The sequence below is a fragment of the Aquarana catesbeiana genome, linkage group LG09 (genome assembly GCF_042186555.1).
Source record: "Aquarana catesbeiana isolate 2022-GZ linkage group LG09, ASM4218655v1, whole genome shotgun sequence".
In the NCBI taxonomy this organism is placed as follows: Eukaryota; Metazoa; Chordata; class Amphibia; order Anura; family Ranidae; genus Aquarana; species Aquarana catesbeiana.
In genome coordinates, this window is record NC_133332.1 from 253,575,257 (window position 1) to 253,595,192 (window position 19,936).

At 44.4% G+C, this 19,936-nt stretch overlaps 1 protein-coding gene across 1 annotated transcript in view; it reads right to left on the reverse strand.

Moving 5' to 3' along the window:
- Positions 1-5,311: 5,311 nt before the first annotated feature.
- Positions 5,312-19,936, reverse strand: part of LOC141108528 (ficolin-1-like) — a 143,235-nt gene continuing 128,610 nt past the window's right edge. Inside the window, exons 8-9 of the mRNA XM_073600210.1 lie at positions 9,869-10,003; positions 5,312-5,810 (exon numbers count right to left, since the gene is read on the reverse strand). Coding sequence (XP_073456311.1) covers positions 5,569-5,810; positions 9,869-10,003 — 377 coding nt within the window. The 3' untranslated portion in view covers positions 5,312-5,568. The remainder of the gene's footprint in view (positions 5,811-9,868; positions 10,004-19,936) is intronic.

Below are 19,936 nucleotides of genomic sequence, written 5' to 3' on the forward strand. Positions count from 1 at the left end.
ATATATATAATGTGTGTGTGTGTGTGTGTGTATATATATATACACACACACAACACCTAGGATGTATATATATACACAATACACTGTAAGTGCAGCTAACTGACTCGTCTGCCTACTCTATCTAACTTAAATGAAATGTCACTGTCTCTCTGTCTATCTATCTCTCTCTCAACGCTGGAACACACTACACAGGGCCGCCGTGCAGGCGGCCTTATATAGTGTGGGGCGTGTACTAAACCCCCTGAGCCATAATTGGCCAAAGCCACCCTGGCTTTGGCCAATTACGACTCTCTGTACAGATTGGCCAAGAATGCGGGTCATAGTGCATGCTTGGCCAATCATCAGCCAGCAATGCACTGCGATGCCGCAGTGAATTATGGGCTGTGACGCGCCATTCGAATTTGGCCCATATCGTTCGTAATTCGGCGAACGACCGAACAGGCGATGTTCGAGTTGAACATGCGTTTGATTCAAATGCGAAGCTCATCCCTATTCACCAGTCAATAAAGAGATCATGATCCGTATCCTGACCAAATCTATTGCATAGGTACGGGTTTGTAGAGAAAAGAGAATCTGGCATGAGGTAATAAATGTTCGATAAGATGAGCGATCTCCATTGAATTTATCAGGTAATGCAACTTTGGGTTCAGGAGCAGCAGCACCTCTTTCTGGATACGTCACAGGTGCTGCAGGCACAGGAGCAGGTGTAGGGGTATTATTCAGTTGGTCCAATCTTGCTTTATTAGCTTGTAAGTTTGTTTGATTAGTTTGTAGGTCTTGCACAGACACTGCCAGCATGCACATCTGTTGAGTCAATGTCGCTAGTGCTTCAGCCGACCCCGCGGACTCCATACTGGCTCAGTTGTTTTGTCAGTGTTTGGGTATGAGGAGCACAGTAGCAGGGGTACACACCTTGGATAAGGATACTCAGGAAGTGAATCTAACACAGTTTCCAAAAACTTGGAACAAAAGGGAAAGTCCAATAATCAAAGTCAAACATAGCAGAAGGTCAGGGCAGGCAGCAAAGGATCAGAGTCAAAAAACGTAGCAAAGGTCAAGTAGCAATATCACACAGCAAGAAACAGGTGCACACTGTGAGTAGCTCTAAAACAACTGAGCACTCTCTCTCTCTAGAACCTCTCAGCTTTATATTGATTAAACAGGAAGTGACCTCCGGAGGGTGTGGTGGAAGTGATTCAATTGCTGTCTATAACAGGAAGCACTTCGGTGCTGCCATCTTGATATGAGGATGCCATCAGACATGTGCTAGAGGCATCACTATACTCACACGGGGGTGCTACAGGCCACCAACAAGTGTGCAAAGGACTGACATGCTTCGGGTGCAAGGACCCCTGCAGTTGGTAAAGGTAGTTTGTGGGTTGTGACACTTTTAGACCATTTCGATTACTGGGGCAAGTCCTTCCAAAGTGGATAGTTTAGATTTTGGTTCATCCTAGACCGTTAAAGAACTATCATTAAAATGTTTTTTTCCATTATCTGTCTCTCCTGGAACAAAGTACTTGTAGTACTTTCTCCCATGTGACTAGGTGATTCCCAACCCTAGCTATGAGGTCGGGCTGGGTACCACCCTCTCGTTCTGTGGGTGTCTGACAACATAACTAGGAAGAAGATGGCCATTTCATAAAGGATGCTTGTCTCAGCTCCAAGCACTTTCCTAAGACAAGTAGCGGTAAGAGGAATGCAGAAGGATTCATTCCTCTTGCCACAGCTTGTCTCGGGAAAGTGCTCAGGGCTGAGAGAACAGATGTCTCCTTCTTAGCTTTGTAGATGGTAAGCCAATCTAACCTCAGTTATGGATAGGAAGCACCTAGCAACATGGTACTGCATGTATTTTGTTCCACGGGGGGACCAAACTTGGAAAAAAATGAATGATGACCATTTAGATTACTGGGACAAGTCCTTGTCAAGTGGAGAGTTTAGATTTCAGCTAAATCTAGAGAGTTAAAAAACTATCAATAATTTTTTTCCCCTGTTTGTCTTTTGTCTCATGTAGTACTTTGTCCCATGTGGCTAGGTGTTTCCTAACCCTAACTATAAGGATGGACTTGGCACCCCCCTCCACATTCCATGGCTGTCCGACAACATACAGTATCGTGCAAAAGTTTTAGGCGGGTGTGAAAGAACACTGTAATTGAAGAATGCTTTTAAAAATATTATTATTATTATTCAGGATTTATACAGCGCCAACAGTTTACGCAGCGCTTTACAATATAAAAGGGAGACAATACAGTTATAATACAATACAATAGGATTAAGAGGGCCCTGCTCAGAAGAGCTTACAATCTAATAGGGTGGGACAGGTGGTACAAAAGGTTGTAACTGTGGGGAATGAGCTGGTGGAAGTGGTAGGAGATTAGTTGGAGACGTGATAGGCTTTCCTGAAGAGATGAGTTTTCAGGGATTGCCTGAAGGTAGCAAGAGTAGGGGATAGCCGGATAGATGGAGGTAGCGAGTTCCAGAGGATGGGAGAGGCTCTGGAGAAATCCTGGAGACGAGCATGGGAGGAGGAGATGAGAGAGCTTGAAAGCAGGAGGTCTTGAGAAGAGCGGAGAGGTCAATTTGGGTGATATTTGGAGACAAGATTAGTGAATAGAATTGAAAAGTGAATAGAAAAAATAGAATTGTTAATAGTTTACTTTTATCAGTTAACAAAATGGAAAGTAAATGAACAGAAGAGAAATCCAAATCAAATCAATATTTGGTGTGATCACCCTTTGCCTTCCAACAGCATCTTCTAGGTACACTTGCACACACTTTTTGAAGGAACTTGGCAGGTAAGTTGTTCCAAACATCTTGAAGAACCAACCACAGATCTTCTGTGGATGTCAGCTGCCTCAAATCCTTCTGTCTCTTCGTGTAATCCCAGACAGACTCCATGATGTTGAGTTTAGGGCTCTGTGGGGGCCAAACCATCGCTTTCAGAAATCCTTGTTCTTCTTTACACTGAAGATCGTGCTTAGTAACATTAGCTGTATGTTTGGGGTGCTTATCCTGCTGCAGAATAAATTTGGGGCCAATCACACACCTCCCTGTTGGTATGGCATGATGGATACAGTTAGAAGTCCGTCAGAAGTCCCTCAAAAGTCCATCGAAAGTCCATCGGAAAGACCGTCGGACCTTTGATGCCGAAAAGTCTCTTTCCGATGGACTTTCGATGGACTTCCCTGAGGGCACTTATGACGGACTTCTAACTGTATCCATCATGCCATACAACAGGAGGTGTGTGATTGGCCACAATTTTTTCTGTAGCAGGACTAAGACCCCAAACATACAGCCTAATGTCATTAAGACGTTCTTCAGTGTAAAGAAGAACAAGGATTTCCTGAAGAGATGATTTGGCCCCCACAGAGCCCTGATCTCGTCTGTCTGGGATTACATGAAGAGACAGAAGGACTTGATACAACCGACATCCAAAGAAGATCTGTGATTAGTTCTCCAAGATGATTGGAACAACCTACCTGCTGAGTTCCTTCAAAAACTGTGTAAGTGTACCTAGAAGAACTGATGTTGGTTTGAAGGCAAAGGGTGGTCACACCAAATATTGATTTGATTTGCATTGCTCTTCTGTTTATTGACTTTCAATTTTATTAATTAATAAAAAATAAACTATTAGCACTTCTATTTCTGAAAGCATTCTTCATTTACAGCATTTTTTCGCACCTGGCTAAAACTTTTGCATAGTACTGTATCTAGGAAGGGGACAGCCGTTTCATAACTTTCGGAGACATGTAATTGACACGCTCCCCTTTCCCTCTGCATTCCTCTTGCCACTGCTGGTCCCAGGAAAGTGCTTGGAGCCGAGGAAACTGGCCATCTCCCTCCTAGCTACAGTGCCTTGAAAAAGTATTCACACCCCTTGAAATTTTCCACATTTTGTCATGTTACAACCAAAAACGTAAATATATTTTATTGTGATTTTATTTGATAGACCAACAGAAAGTGGCACATAATTATGAAGTGGAAGGAAAATGATAAATGGTTTTCAATTTTTTTTTTATAAATAAATATCTGAAAAGTGTGGCATGCATTTGTATTCAACCCCCTTTATTCTAATACCCCTAATTAAAATCTAGTGGAACCAATTGCCTTCAGAAGTCACCTAATTAGTAAATAGAGTCCACTTGTGTGTAATTTAATCTCACTCTCATGGTGGTGGCAGCATCATGTGGTGGGGATGCTTTTCTTCAGCAGGGACAGGGAAGCTGGTCAGAGTTGATGGGAAGATGGATGGAGCCAAATACAGGGCAATCTTAGAAGAAAACCTGTTAGAGTCTGCAAAAGACTTGAGACTGGGGCGGAGGTTTACCCTAAACATACAGCCAGAGCTACAATGGAATGGTTTAGATCAAAGCATATTCATGTGTTAGAATGGCCAAGTCAAAGTCCAGACCTAAATCCAATTGAGAATCTGTGGCAAGACTTGAAAATTGGTGTTCACAGACGTTCTCCATCCAATCTGACAGAGCTTGAGCTATTTTGCAAAAAGAAGAATGGGCAAAAATGTCCCTCTCTAGATGTGCAAAGCTGGTAGAGACATCCCCAAAAAGACTTGCAGCTGTAATTGCAGTGAAAGGGGGTTCTACAAAGTAATGACTCAGGGGGGCTGAATACAAATGTACATCACACTTTTTCACATATATATTTGTAAAAAAAATTAAAACCATTTACGCCACACTTTTCATCATTTTCCTTCCACTTCACAATTATGTGCCATTTTGTGTTGGTCTATCACATAAAATCCCAATAAAATACATTTATGTTTTTTGATAAATGACAAAATGTGTAAAGTTTCAAGGCACTGTATGTTGTTGGATGGGTTGGAGTGGGAGGCGCACAGTCTGACCTTATAGGTTTGGTTAGGAAGTACCTAGCCACATGGTACAAAGTATAACAGGGAAAAAAAAGGACATCTAAATTCAATCACTAAAATCCTATCTTTGCTTTAATATGTTAATGTAATGTTGTTTTCTTTCTTTTTAATTTAGCAACTTTCATTTAAATATCACCTGTTGATCTTGCCATGAAGGTTCTTTTTTAGGCTCTTCTTAATAGGAGGTGACAACTCTCTCACAATCGTGGCTCCTGCGTTGTCACCCTATCACATGTGCCCTTGTTTGAGACTACGACCAACCATGCTGACACACATTACGCAAGCATGGTCTGCCTAGGTCCCTATCAGTAAATCTGTCCAGAGTAGTAGCAGACGCTGGTGCAATTGCATGCAGATAAAAAAAAAAAACCATAAGAATGAAAAGAAAATAATGTTTTATGGAAAAAAAAAACATGGCAAATGTTTATGACATATAATGCTTTAGCAAAAGAAATATTTTCTAGTTAGGCTTTATATATACTTTAAGCCACCCGGCACTTTATAGGTGAGATAGCTGTGCTTGTATTCCTGGGTGTGTATAGCTGATGGGCCCATTATAAGGGGCCCGCTCTTCCGAAATCACTATTAAGAAAAATCTTATAAAATTTGTCAAGAATGCTTGTCACATTCCTCTAATATCTTTTTTTTAATTATTATCAATAGACCTCTAGGTGTCATTAGATTGGTCTAATCTTCATTTCAGATATCTTGTAGGAATAACTGTAGCCTTTTCCAGTGTACCAGTTGATACCGTCAGCGTAGGAGCTGGTAGGTCCCAGCAAGTAAAGCCCATTCAGGTTTGCTTGGTGGCAGTTATTGTACCACCATCCTCCTTTATACAGGCTGCAACATTTGCCTGCAGTAACGTCTTTGTCCTTTGTGGAGAACGGCATGTTTGCATGAATAAGCATGGAGTCACCTAAAAAAAAAAAAAAAAAAACATAAATTAAAGGTGTGGTACTATAAAAAAATGCAGACAGTTATATTAGACACTGTGCACCATTTTCTTTGCAATCAGCGGTTGATTTTGAGGAGCACTTGCTGGCAAAATTCTGGGTGCTGTCTAAGTCCCTCCCCCACCCCCAAGGAGAACTGCTATACTGTCTGCATTAAATGTAATTCACTAAGCTCTAAGGACCATTATTTACAACATGGACTTCTATTCGTCAGTGAGAGCCAATGAGCCACAAAAGTAACTCTAAAAATAGCAATTGCTAATTTAATTAATACATGAATTATAGCTTAAATCAAGAAAAAAAAAAAATTAGAATGTTTTAAAATGTAATTAGAAATAACGAATATAATTAAAAATGACATGCAATGAAAGAGACCCTGTCACCAACCTAAACAATTGCAGGTAAAAGCACAGAAAAATCCAATATTTCAAATGCTTATGCGTAGTGTTTTCCCTTTTCTATAAATAATATTTAATCACGTGCAATGTGCCTATAAACTTGCTAAAAAAATTTACAATTCAGTTCCCTAGCATATCCTCTGTCTCCTTGTATGTCATAGCCATCTCTTTTTCTGGAAATGTCTAATTATTGTCTGTGCTGGACCAGCTCCTCCGCCCCCCACCCTCACCCTACATAAACTTTTATGTATCTGTTGGGGGGAGTGAATGGGGAATATTATAGAGTGTCACTTTGACAGCTCGGAGTTTACTGGAGCTGTTATCACAGAAGTACCAGTAGTCCGCTTTATATAGGCGGGTACGCTTGTCCACAATGAAGTCTCTTGCTGTAATTTATCAAGTTTATCAAGTTCCAATATCACTTATAGAAAATAAAGGGTTATGTATAAGAGGGCTGTATTACCCATACCTCCCAACATTTTGAGATGGGAATGAGGGACATCTACTAACAAATGTATGTAGGCATAGGACACACCCCCTTAAAGGAGAATTAACCAAAAAAAAGGTTAATTAAATCCACAAGTGCTTTTTTTTACCGCTACTATTCCTTTATATTGGCTTTTGAAATGTACAAATGCAGCAATTTAGAAATCAGATGAAAGGTTTAGCACTGGGAAACACTTCTTGAAAGAGAAAAAGTGCATTTTATATACAACTATATAGATCAGACCAAAATGAGGGACAAATGAGGAGGACAGAGGGACATTGCTCCAAATCAGGGACAGTTGGGAGCTATGGTATTACCTGCAATAGGAATGTTAATTAATTGCTGAGATTTACAAAACCTTGCAACACAGCACAGCCCTGTCTAAAGTTTTTTCTCTGTTGCTGTAAGGTAACATTAACAAGTGTTGTCCCTTCTCTCCCCTAGCATGTAATTGGACACTGAAAGTAGAAGCAGCACACTGATTAGTTCATCACTTTGTCACTCTGCTCTCTTCTCCTTCAGCATGCTCCTTGTTAGCACATGAACACTAAAGCACAACCGATTGGCTCCCTGTGCTGCTTCTTTCTCTCCCAGTCTGAGCTCTGATGTGCAGTAAATTGCATGAGGCTTATACCAAGTCAAATCCGGGTACTTGCACTGCTTGCAATAACCACTTGCCGACCGCGCTATAGCTGAATGATGGCTACAGCACAGTCGTCCATTTCTAGGTCACTGTCATAGAATGGCTTCCCGTAAATGCAACTGCCACGCTGTCCTTCCGGATCAGTGCCCATCAGTGCCTCTTCATCAGTGTCGCCTACCAGTGCCCATCAGTACCACCTACCAGTGCCCATCAGTGCTGCCAGTCTGTGCCTCCTCATCAGTGTCACCTATCAGTGCTCATCAGTACCACCACCTGTTAGTGCCACCTATCAGTGCTGCCTCATAAGTGCCTGCTCATCAGTGCCTCCTCATCAGTGTCCATCAGAACAGCCTATCAGTGCCCATCAGTGCTGCGTCATCAGTGTCCATCAGTGCAGCCTCAACAGGGCACATCAGTGAAGGCGAAAAATTAACTGTTTGCAAAATTTAAAGCGGAGTTCCGCCCGCGATGCCCTCACCCGAAGCCGATCTGTCCCTCGGCTGCCGGAGTGGAAGCGCCGGCATCTTCGGTAAGGGAATCAGGAAGTGAAGCCTTGCAACTTCACAGCCTGGTTCCCTACTGTGTGTGCGCGAGTCACGCTACACGTTCTGACTGATCCCTGCTTTCTTCTGGGACCTGTGTGTCTCCCAGAAGACAGTGGGGGGGGGGGGACGAAGGAGGGGCCGGACATTGCGTAGATAGCCGCGGAAACTGCGGCGATCTATGCCTGGAAGTGGGAGCAAATACCTGGATTAGATAGGTATCTGCTCCCCCCTGAAAGGTGCCAAATGTGACACCGGGGGGGGGGGGGTTCCCGAAAAGCGGAAGTTCCATTTTTGGGTGGAACTCTGCTTTAATAACAAACTATGAAGACTTTTTTTTTTTTCTTCAAAATTTTCGGTCTTTGTTTAGCAAAAAATAAAAAAAACCCAGTGGTGATTAAATACCACCAAAAGAAAGCTGTATTTGTGTGCAAAAGAATGCTAAAAAAAATTTGTTCGGATACAGTGTTGCATGACCGCGCAATTGTCATTCAAAGGGCAACAGCGCTGAAAGCTAAAAATTGGTCTGAACAAGAAGGGGGTGAAAGTGCCCTGTAGGCAAGTGGTTAAATAATGATTTTTATTATGTACCGGTGAATACAGAGCCGGGCAAGGAATTAATTGACTGTTACCTTAGTCTGTCACTGGTTCCAGGTTCATACTAACATTTTAGTGGTCCAAAAAGACTGCTTTTGGACATCCACTAGAACACATATGTCAAACACAAGGCCCGGAGGCTGAATCCGGCCCACCAGGCCATGTAATATGGCCCTTGCACCCAGTTTTTCAGCTCTGTTCCACCACATTTGCCTCTCACCTTCTGCTCCTTGCTGTCACTTGTAAACATGAAAGCATTCTTTGTTTACAAAGGCAGCTTTGCCCTGGGGGGCTGGCAGCTCCAATAGATCCCTGCAGGTACTCACAGCGGGGCACAGCAGGGACAGATCTCCAAATCTGATCTGACTGAGAGAATGATTTCCCTGCAATGCGAGACAGAGCCGCCTGCACTGGCACTGGAGTCGCCTACACAAGGAGGTACTACAGCCGGACCAGGTAGGAGAAGAGAGTAGAGTTTTAAGGAATCTTTGGGGGGGGTGAAGGCTGTGGAGGGAGCACACTCCTCAACCCTGCACTCTGCACACAGTGCACCCCTGAACTCTGAATGTAGTACACTCCTCAACCCTGCATTTACACAGCACATCCTTAACTCTGCATTCTGTACATAACAAACTCCTGAACTCTGCATTCGGCATGTAGCGCACTCCTAAACTCTGCACTGTGTACATAGCGTAATCCTGAACTCTGACCTCTGTACATAACGTAATCCTGAACTCTGCACTCTGCATGTTGTGCACTTCTGAAGTCTGCACTCTGTACATAGCGTAATCCTGACTGCTGCACTCTGTACATAGCGTAATCCTGACCTTTTCACTCTGTACATAGCATAATCCTGAACTCTGCACTCTGTACATAGCGCCTTCCTGAACCCTGCTTTCTGTACATAGCGTAATTCTGCACTCTGTACATAGTGCACTCCTGAACTCTGCACATAGCGTAATCCTGAACTCTGCTCTCTGTACATAGCGTAATCCTGAACTCTGCTCTCTGTACATAGCGTAATCCTGAACTCTGCACTCTGTACATAGCGTAATCCTGAACTCTGCACTCTGTACATAGCGTAATCCTGAACTCTGCACTCTGTACATAGCGTAATCCTGAATTCTGCACTCTGTACATAGCGTAATCCTGAATTCTGCACTCTGTACATAGCGTAATCCTGAATTCTGCACTCTGTATGTAGTGTACCTCTAAATCCAGCACTCTGTGCATAGTGCATTCATAGAGCATCAACTGTCCCTTTAAGTGCAACCATACTGCTGATGCGGCCTGAATTATATTGAGTTTGACACCCCTGCACTAGAACAATAACAGCCAGCTGGCAACCTCTTACCTGCATTGCCCTCAGTGAAAGCTCCAAGTAACAATTTATACTTCACAGCCTCTCCCAGAACCTGGAAGGATGTATACTTGGCAAAATGCTTTGTGTTGTCCGGGGCATATAGATCAATACGCAATTCCCAGTTGCCTGTGAAAAGAGCCGCCATTATGATGTATTCTGAAAAGCACTGACATCTTTCATCTTATATGTTTCAGCTGATCAACAAGATGTAAAATCAAAAACTGGCCAACCAGGGGGGTTAGTTTTTCGAATGAATGTGCATAGAGGAATCATTCATCAGAACATTCTTTCTTCAACCAATTTAGTTTGAAAGCCCTTAAAATTTCCTTCAGATCTGCCTTTTGAATATAATTCTGGGGGGTATTAAAAAGGTTTGATTTATATATGTACGATTTTTCTCAAATAAAAACCACATTTACAGTTAGAAATTGATTTTTTTTATGAAAAATATTCCATCCTTTCCAATTTTCTAATCACTACAGTTGAAAACAAACGTTGATTTGACCACCACTAACCATTAGAAGATTGAATACATGTTCTGAGAATGAACCATTTTAAACAAAATGCTACTGGTGTATTGACCAGCATAAAGAAGAATTCTGTGCATATTTGTATATAGCTACATTGATCCAGCTTAGACCCATGTAAATAATATATATATTGCGCTACTCTCGAAGGAGCTGCTGGAAACTGCTCAGGTTCTTTTCCAGCAGATTGCTTTGCAGCCAGGCACACAATCACAGTCACTCTTTTCCTTAAAATCCAGTCTAGGGGTGTTCTTTTTATTGTTTTTATTTTTGGAGAAACTGGGATAGGGTTTGAGGGAATTGAGTGGGATACTCCAAAAAACAGAACAATGTACAGGTTAAGGACAGTAAACTGCTTTCTGGAAAGCTGAAGCAGAAGTCCTTGCGATAGCAAACTGTGGACTTGGCTTGTAGTAGAAGCTGTGAAAAGTAGGCTTCATTCTTTAAAGCACCAAAAGCAGAGTCTCTTCACAAAGAACTGGATAGACTAAGCTCTTCAGGACACCAGCCGATGTCCCCTTCGGTCAAACACACAACTGACTCTCTAGCACAAGAGGGGTGGCAGCAGCCCAAAAGATTCTAAGATCTCTCAAACCCGTCTGTACTCACACAATGTCCAGGGACAGTGGGTTGCCTCCTTCCAACTTTCAAGCGACACCTTTTTCCTGTGATAACAGACTAGATCTTCAGCAGACAGCCCATGAGCTCTCTGTAGCTTCAGCATCCAGACCCTCAGGTCGCCAACCTGAATCCTCATGAACAGCAAGGAAATGGCAATGTTGCCTTGGAGAGCAGCAAGCCCTCCAGGCTGGACCTTCCCTCTGCAGGCAAAAACCCAGAAGCTCTGTGTCTCAGGTTATTTATACAGACTCCCAGCAGCCTTCAGGGGGCTATCCTCCCTGGGATTGGCCAGGGCCGTAAAAATATTCATACTGTTATTTGCACTGCTTCACACCTATGTTCCAGAGAATTCTCCAGTTATCTGGAAAGCAAAGGAAACAGTCAAAACTAGCAGCAGCTGAAACACTGAGCAGACCTAACTAATTACATGCAGCTGCACTGAATACGGTGAGAACAATTACATTTACCTAACACAACAATTACAGCCACATTGGTTACAGTGAGCCAGCACTAGATCTACCTAATCCTAGCAACTATCTAGGAGGGTTTTATTATATATACATATATATATATATATATATATATATATATATATATATATATACATACATACATATATATATATATATACACATATATATATATATATATATATATATATATATATATAATATATTTATGGTCGTGGCCCTAAGACCGAGACAAATGTGGATCACATAAACACGCGACAAGACTCACAACATAAATAGACCTGAGGTGTGGCTTTTGGTCGTCTGGTAGGTATGGCAAGAAAAGGGGCCATACCCAAGATAAGTAATGGATGATTGTGGAGGAGAATTTGCTGAGAAGTGCTGTAAAAAGGGTAATGGGAGGGAGGGTATCGTGCACTGAAACTGACAAAGAGGAAGGGGAAGTGGTCAGCTTAAATACCCTCCGGGCTCCTCCCATAAATTCAGGCCAGCACACTGGCCTTCTAACTTATGGTCGTGGCCCTAAGACCGAGACAAATGTGGATCACATAAACACGCGACAAGACTCACAACATAAATAGACCTGAGGTGTGGCTTTTGGTCGTCTGGTAGATATGGCAAGAAAAGGGGCCAAAAATAACCAGGTAGGGAAGTATCTTTATTGCCTCTAACCTCATTGAGTGAGCTTGGAGAAAGGGTCATCTTGAGAGAATTTATATCTGGTAAAGCAGGTAGACTTTTGACCTGCCTAGCTTCTTGGTCACATGGTCTGATACTCCGTGCTGAGATGTGGCTGAGGCTGCGCCGATCCAAAGGAATATCCAGAATACCGCCCGGGGTCTAGGCCTAAGTTGACCAGTAGGACCCAAACATGCTTAATAAACTGATTGCCACTCAGGGGGTTGACCTGAAAAGGCAGTAACGGGCTGGAGACTGGCTGGGTAGGTGAAAGAGCATACGGTCAAAAGATCGTTGCTGGTTCGAAAGAAGTTTATATCCACTCCGGGTCCGGTTTGTTGTGTTTTCCGTAAGATAAAGGACATAGTGGCTTGGATACCGGCCAGGTACAGCCTGATAGGGGTATGAGGGAGAGCCAGCTGTGTGTGGCAATAAGATATAAAGGCTAGGACATGAGTGACGTCATCTACTGTGGTTCCGGGACAAGTGGCAAGGAACCTACGGTAGGTGTACCAGGCCGTGGGATAAGCCTTTAGTGTGTTGCTAGACAGTGAGTGGTTGATGAGCCGGGTTGCATTGGCAAGGTGTGGCTTCAATCCATTGTTAGTTGAGACCAAGGTGGGATAGGAGTGGATGATGGGTCGGCTCCGGGTTCCTGCTGGAAGAATGAGACAAAATTGGAGCGGGACAGTGCATCGGCTGCGGTATTGCACTTGCCAGGGATATGCTTACAGTAACTGTTAAATTTGGTGATGTAATGACAATTGCAGCAGACTGCGCAGGAAGGACATGACGGGGAGCGAGTTGGATCTACCCTTATTAATGATGTCAGCTGTAAACTGGTTGTCTGGTGAAGAGCTCTGTCTGATCTGTCCACGTGTGGCCCCAGATTTGGGCTGCTGCCACAATGGGGTACAGCTCGAACAATGACAAAGATCGAGGGAAGCCAGGAATCAGGCAGATTTCCGGGGGCCAAGGTCTGGCAAACCAGTGATGGCCAAAAATTGCAGCAAAGCCAGTGGAGGCTGCAGCATCTGTGACTACCTGGGGCGACTGAGCTGATACTGAGGGAAAAACATTGATATGTCATTCCAGTTGAAGAGGAACTCGTCCCACAAAGCCAAGTCTGCTATTGCTGCTGGGTCTAGTCTGAGGACTTGGTCGGGTCCTGCACTCGGGCAAGAAAGACTAAAAGCCTTGAGATGAACGACCGCCCCTGAGGAATTGTTCTCATAGCGAAATTGAGCATCCCTATCAAGGACTGCAGCTGTCTTTTAGTATATTCCTGTGACCGGGTAAACTCTTGAATGACCAACCTAACACAAGCTAATTTGTCAGAAGGCAGGCTAGGCTGCATGGCGTGCGTATCCAGGACGATGCCTGAGAAACTTATGAAATGTGTTGGACCTTCCACTATGTGTCCATTGAGATTGTTGAAGACCTCTTAGCTTGTCTAGATCTACCGGGGGGGGGGGGGGGGGGGGGGGAGTCTAGGTGTTCGATAAGCAGAAAATCGTCCGGATAATGGATAACCCTGTGACATTGGGCCTGGTGTGCCAGGTTCAAGTGAGGGATTGGGCGAAACCGTCAGCTTTGTGGGCAAAGTGGCGACAAAAGAGTTCCGTGTCTGTGAGGCTCCAGTCAGAGCTTATCTGGAACTGGGCAAGTCTCGCTGCTGCTTTGGCTGAAAAATGACCGATGGTCGTAGACGGCAAAACCTCCATATTTGTAAGCAAGATCTGTCACTGCATGAAGGTGTAAGTCCCGCTCCTCCCTCCTGCTGAGGGTGGCTGAACAAAGTACATCTCTGAACATCCCGAAGGCCAGGGAGAACTCAGTGGCTGACAGCTTACGACTGAGGCCTCTCGACTTGACAACCATTGAGACATCCCCCCCAGGCGTATGATTTGTTGTTCGCCAAGTCATGGACTGAGATGAGCAGGGATGCCAAATGACATCTTTGCCCTCCAATATATCCTCCCTGATGCTGGTCGGGACAAGATGAACGGGGAGGATGATAGGTGCAGAGCCTGGTGTACCTGCAGAAGGAGAAGCTGTCATCGGGACCATGACCAGGTCCGGGAGGGCCATGGATGGGCGAACTTTCAAAGGTGTGACTCTGGTCTGGACGTCCGAACTGTTGCGGCTAAGGGGGAGACCAAAGAGTGCAGCTGGGCCCCGTGGATGGATTGTAGGGATGCCTGTTGGGCCCAGCTGCAGCTGGAGGTGGGAAGAGGAGCCTGGAAAGCTTTGCCTTCCTGGCCATAGCAGGAAAGGAATATCCCTGCGACTCAGCTATGAGTTTGGGGATGTTCCGTCCCCTGAGGGACTGCAGGCAGCCGCGCTCTGAGCCGTTTGGGGGGGTAACAGAGGGGCGGGTGTGACGTCCTCGCTGCCAGAAGACAAAAAGGGGGCTGGGTGCTCATATTTAAGAGGAGTCATAGCCATAGGATAGAGAGCGGAGTGGTAAAGAGAAAACTCAGAGAGGAGGAAAAAGGAAGAAGTACAGAAAAAGGAATGATAGGCATAGACAGGAGCTGACAGAGTTCTGTTGTGCAGAACTTATGTTGAGTGGAAATTTAGAAAACTCAGAAGAGTGCGTGGCGACCGAGGTGGGCCAGGAGGTGACTGGCCAGATAACCGATAGCTCGGGTACCTGTCTGTGGCAAGCACAAACCTGAAGACCAGAAGCCCAGGGCATACTGGGGCGAGAAGTAGAAATCTGGTACGGCCTACGTAGGAATGTTGCGGTCTGTAGGGGGTGACGTGTGCTCGGCCTGCTAACACTTGCCCTGCCAGCAAGTCTACTGTTAAGCGACCTTGTCTGCGAGGTGAAGGGTCGCCCTTCGAAAACAGAGTGTCATGTATAGACATATGTGACAGAACTAACGCCTGGAGATCACGTCCAATGATGTATGTGAAGTAACAGTATAGTGAAAGGGTGCTGCAGAATGATGTGATAGAAAAGCCCATGAACTAGGCCCTGACTGACGCTCTAGTAGCGAGGTCCTGGTTATGATCGAAACTCGGTCGACCGGGAACACCTGCAGTAGGGGTGACATGAGTGCAACAAGATTTCTTTACTTTTTTTTTTTTTTTTTTTCTTTTTTTTTCTTTTATGTGTCCCCCTTGTATGCGACTGGCCCTGGTGAAGATGCAAACATAGCGTTTTTTTTTTTTTTTTTACCTGGGAAATAACGTCCAACCTGGTACAGGATGGAACCTGAACTCGACTGACCTGAGGGAGAAAAGATAGACGAAACCAATGAGTGGCTCGTATGAATGCCACTGGAGACGAGTGACCGATTAAGTGCCACTAAAAAATGAAGTGGGCTGTATGAGCACCACTGAGTGTGCTTGCAGGGATTGCAAGGAGTATATGTTGAGATGCATGTTTGCAGCGATTGCAAATGGGTATATGCTGAGATGCATGTTTTTGCAGCGATTGCAAGGAGTATATACTGAGATGCGTGTTTTGCAGTGATTGCAAAAATGGGTAAATGCTGAGATGCATGTTTTGCAGCGATTGCAAGTGGGTAAACACTAAGATGCGTGTATTTGCAGCAATTGCAAGGAGTTTATACTGAGATGCATGTTTTGCAGTGATTGTATACGGGTAAATGGTAAAATGCTTGTATTTGTAGCAATAGCAAGGAGTTTGTACTGAGATGCACGTTTTGCAGAGATTGCAAAATGGGTATATGCTGAGATGCGTGTTTTTTGCAGCGATTGCAAGGAGTTATCATGAGATGCGTATCTTGCAGTGATTGCAAGGAGTTTATACTGAGATGCATGTTGCAGCAATTGCAAAAATAGGTAAATGTTGAGATGCGTGATCTTGCAATGATTGCAAGGAGATTATACTGAGATGCATGTTTTTGCAGCGATTGCAAATGGGTAAATGTTGAGATGTGTGTTCTTGCAGCGATTGCAAGGAGTTTATATTGAGATGCATGTTTTTGCAGCGATTGCAAATGGGTAAATGTTGAGATGCGTGTTCTTGCAGCGATTGCAAGGAGTTTATATTGAGATGCATGTTTTTGCAGCGATTGCAAATGGGTAAATGTTGAGATGCGTGTTCTTGCAGCGATTGCAAGGAGTTTATACTGAGAAGCATGTTGCAGCGATTGCAAATGGGTAAATGTTGAGATGCGTATTCTTGCAGCGATTGCAAGGAGTTTATACTGAGATGCATGTTTTTGCAGCGATTGCAAATGGGTAAATGTTGAGATGCGTGTTCTTGCAGCGATTGAAAGGAGTTTATACTCAGATGCATGTTGCAGCGATTGCAAATGGGTAAATGTTGAGATGCGTGTTCTTGCAGCGATTGCAAGGAGTTTATACTGAGATGCATGTTGCAGCGATTGCAAATGGGTAAATGTTGAGATGCGTGTTCTTGCAGCGATTGCAAGGAGTTTATACTGAGATGCATGTTTTTGCAGCGATTGCAAATGGGTAAATGTTGAGATGCGTGTTCTTGCAGCGATTGAAAGGAGTTTATACTGAGGTGCATGTTTTTGCAGCGATTGCAAATGGGTAAATGTTGAGATGCGTGTTCTTGCAGCGATTGAAAGGAGTTTATACTCAGATGCATGTTGCAGCGATTGCAAATGGGTAAATGTTGAGATGCGTGTTCTTGCAGCGATTGCAAGGAGTTTATACTGAGATGCATGTTGCAGCGATTGCAAATGGGTAAATGTTGAGATGCGTGTTCTTGCAGCGATTGCAAGGAGTTTATACTGAGATGCATGTTTTTGCAGCGATTGCAAATGGGTAAATGTTGAGATGCGTGTTCTTGCAGCGATTGCAAGGAGTTTATACTGAGATGCATGTTGCAGCGATTGCAAATGGGTAAATGTTGAGATGCGTGTTCTTGCAGCGATTGCAAGGAGTTATGATGAGATGCGTAGCTTGCAGCGATTGCAAGAAAGGTCACCTACTGATAGGCGAAAGAGAAAAGGATAGCAGAAATTGTATATGTAGGAAGGAACTGCGAAGTGGCATACGTAACGAATCGTAGATTTGTTATAGGGACTGTTACGTATTGGTGTGTGGGATACTCGTGACGCGAACCGTTGTGCCGCTTGTGCGACTAGGTTCGGAGTGGACTGTGATGCATGTAGCTGCTGAGGTGATGTGAATCGGACAAAAAATAAATAAAATAAATAATGAATCGTAGGGTATGGTAAGAACCACTACAAATTGGTGTGCAGGATAAGACCGATGCAAACCGTTGTGCCGCCGAGGCGACTAGGCTTGAATCTGACTGGGATTCGTATGACATGAAAGCAATACGAAACAGTCAGTAGAAAATTACATAAACAACGAACCATTTGTGGGGTACAATAGGGACTAATAAGAATCAGTGAGCGGGATGCATCCGATGCGAACCGTTGTGCTGCCGATGCGACTAGGTTCGAATCCTATTGTAGCAGGTATGCAATATGAATTGGTTGTAAAGAGATGGCACTGATACAAATCGGTTGTAAGATGTATGAAGTGAATCCAATACAAAATCGGTTGCAGCATGTATACTACACCTTACTTCTAAAACCGAACACATACCAACCACCCAGCCTAATCAAAGTGCAGACAAGGCCCCATGTGGGTCTAATTACCACCTCAATCAGACACAGAACCCATGCAAATAATACATGCTGATCTCCAAATGGATGAGATGGCAAACCCATAGACAGTGAATCCTATGAGAAAATGAAGCCTGTATGGAGTGATATCAGAGAACAACCGACAATGGCTCAGAGGCTTGGATCTACAAACGAATCGTATGTTTGTGGATAGGATGACAAGCAAAGCAGAGCGAGCCTGAAAATCTAAGTTTGCAGGTATAGTAAACATATCCAATGGTAACATTGCATATGAACAAAAAGGTTTGAACCCTACCTGCAACAGCAAGCGAGAACCGCCGACGAAGACGCCGCAACCCACTTGTAATCGATCGCACAGACTTATGAACACAAGATAAGCTGGGAAGAGTCAGCACAGTGACATGTAGTATCGTGCACTGAAACTGACAAAGAGGAAGGGGAAGTGGTCAGCTTAAATACCCTCCGGGCTCCTCCCATAAATTCAGGCCAGCACACTGGCCTTCTAACATATATATATATATATATGTATATATATATATATACAGTATCTCACAAAAGTGAATGCACCCCTCACATTTTTGTAAATATTTTATTATATTCTTTTCATGTTACAACAATGAAGAAATTACACTTTACATTGTAGCAAAGTAGTGAGTGTACAGCTTGTATAACAGTGTAAATTTGCTATCTCTTAAAAATAATTCAACACATAGCCATTAATGTTTAAACCGCCGGCAGCAAAAGTGAGTACACCCCTAAGTGAAAATGTCCAAATTGGGCCCAATTAGCGGTGTCATGTGACTCATTAGTGTTACAAGGTCTCAGGTGTGATAAATTTGGTGTTATCTCTCTCACTCTCTCATACTGTTCACTGAAAGTTTAACATTGCACCTCATGGCAAAGAACTCTCTGAGGATCTGAAAAAAAGAATTCTTGCTCTACATAAAGATGGCCTAGGCTATAAGAAGATTGCCAAGACCCTGAAACTGAGATGCAGCACAGTGGTCAAGATCATACAGCAGTTAACCAGGACAGGTTCCACTCAGAACAGGCCTTGCCATGGTCGACCAAAAAAGTTGAGTGCACGTGCTCAGCGTCATATCCAGAGGTTGTCTTTGGGAAATAGATGTATGAGTGCTGCCAGCATTGCTGCAGAGGTTGAAGGGGTGGGGGGTCAGCCTGTCAGTGCTCAGACCATACGCCGCACACTGCATCAAATTGGTCTGCATGTCTGTCATCCCAGAAGGAAGCCTCTTCTAAAGAAGATGCACAAGAAAGCCCACAACAGTTTGCTGAAGACAAGCAGACTAAGGACATGGATTACTGGAACCATATCCTGTGGTCTGAGACCAAGATAAACTTATTTGGTTCAGATGGTGCAATCGTGTGTGGCAGCAACCAGGTGAGGAGTACAAAGACAAGTGTGTCTTGCCTACAGTCAACCATGGTGGTGGGACTGTCATGGTCTGGGGCTGCATGAGTGCTGCCGGCACTGGGGAGCTACAGTTCATTGAGGGAACCATGAATGCCAACAGTCCTGTGACATACTGAAGCAGAGCATGATCCCCTCCCTTCAGAGACTGGGCCGCAGGCAGTGGCGTAGCGTGGGGGGTGTGAGGGGGGCGTAGGCCCCGGGCGCAACATTTTGGGGGGGGCGAAATCCTGCTCCATTATGTGTCACCCTCTCTCCATACATCTAAATTCTATTTTCTGTGACCCCGTGCTCCGGCAGCCATGTTAATTCTCAGGCCGGCCCCTGGCTCCCTGTGATTGGGCGGAAGGGGTCATGTGCGGCAGGTGGGGCTGGCCTGTCCTCAATCGCGGGGGAGCGGGGCTGGCCTTCGCTGTGGCAGCCGTCTTCTCTTGCTCCTCCTCTCCGGCCCGGGTCACCAATCATGTCCTCGTCGCGGCAGGCAGTCTGTGGCAGGTGTCTTGTCCTCCTCTCCTCCTCCTCCTCTCCGGTCCGGGTCACTGATCATCATGTCCCCGCCAGGGCAGGCAGTGTGACAGTCAGCGGTGCAGAGGCAGAGCAGATGGAAGAAAAAAAGGAGAAAAAAAGAGACTCACTCGGCCCGGGGGGAGTAGATATGTTCTGGGGAGAGGGAGCAGCCAGAAAGTTAGTGTATAGTGTATGTATAGTGTTGTGTATAGTGTATT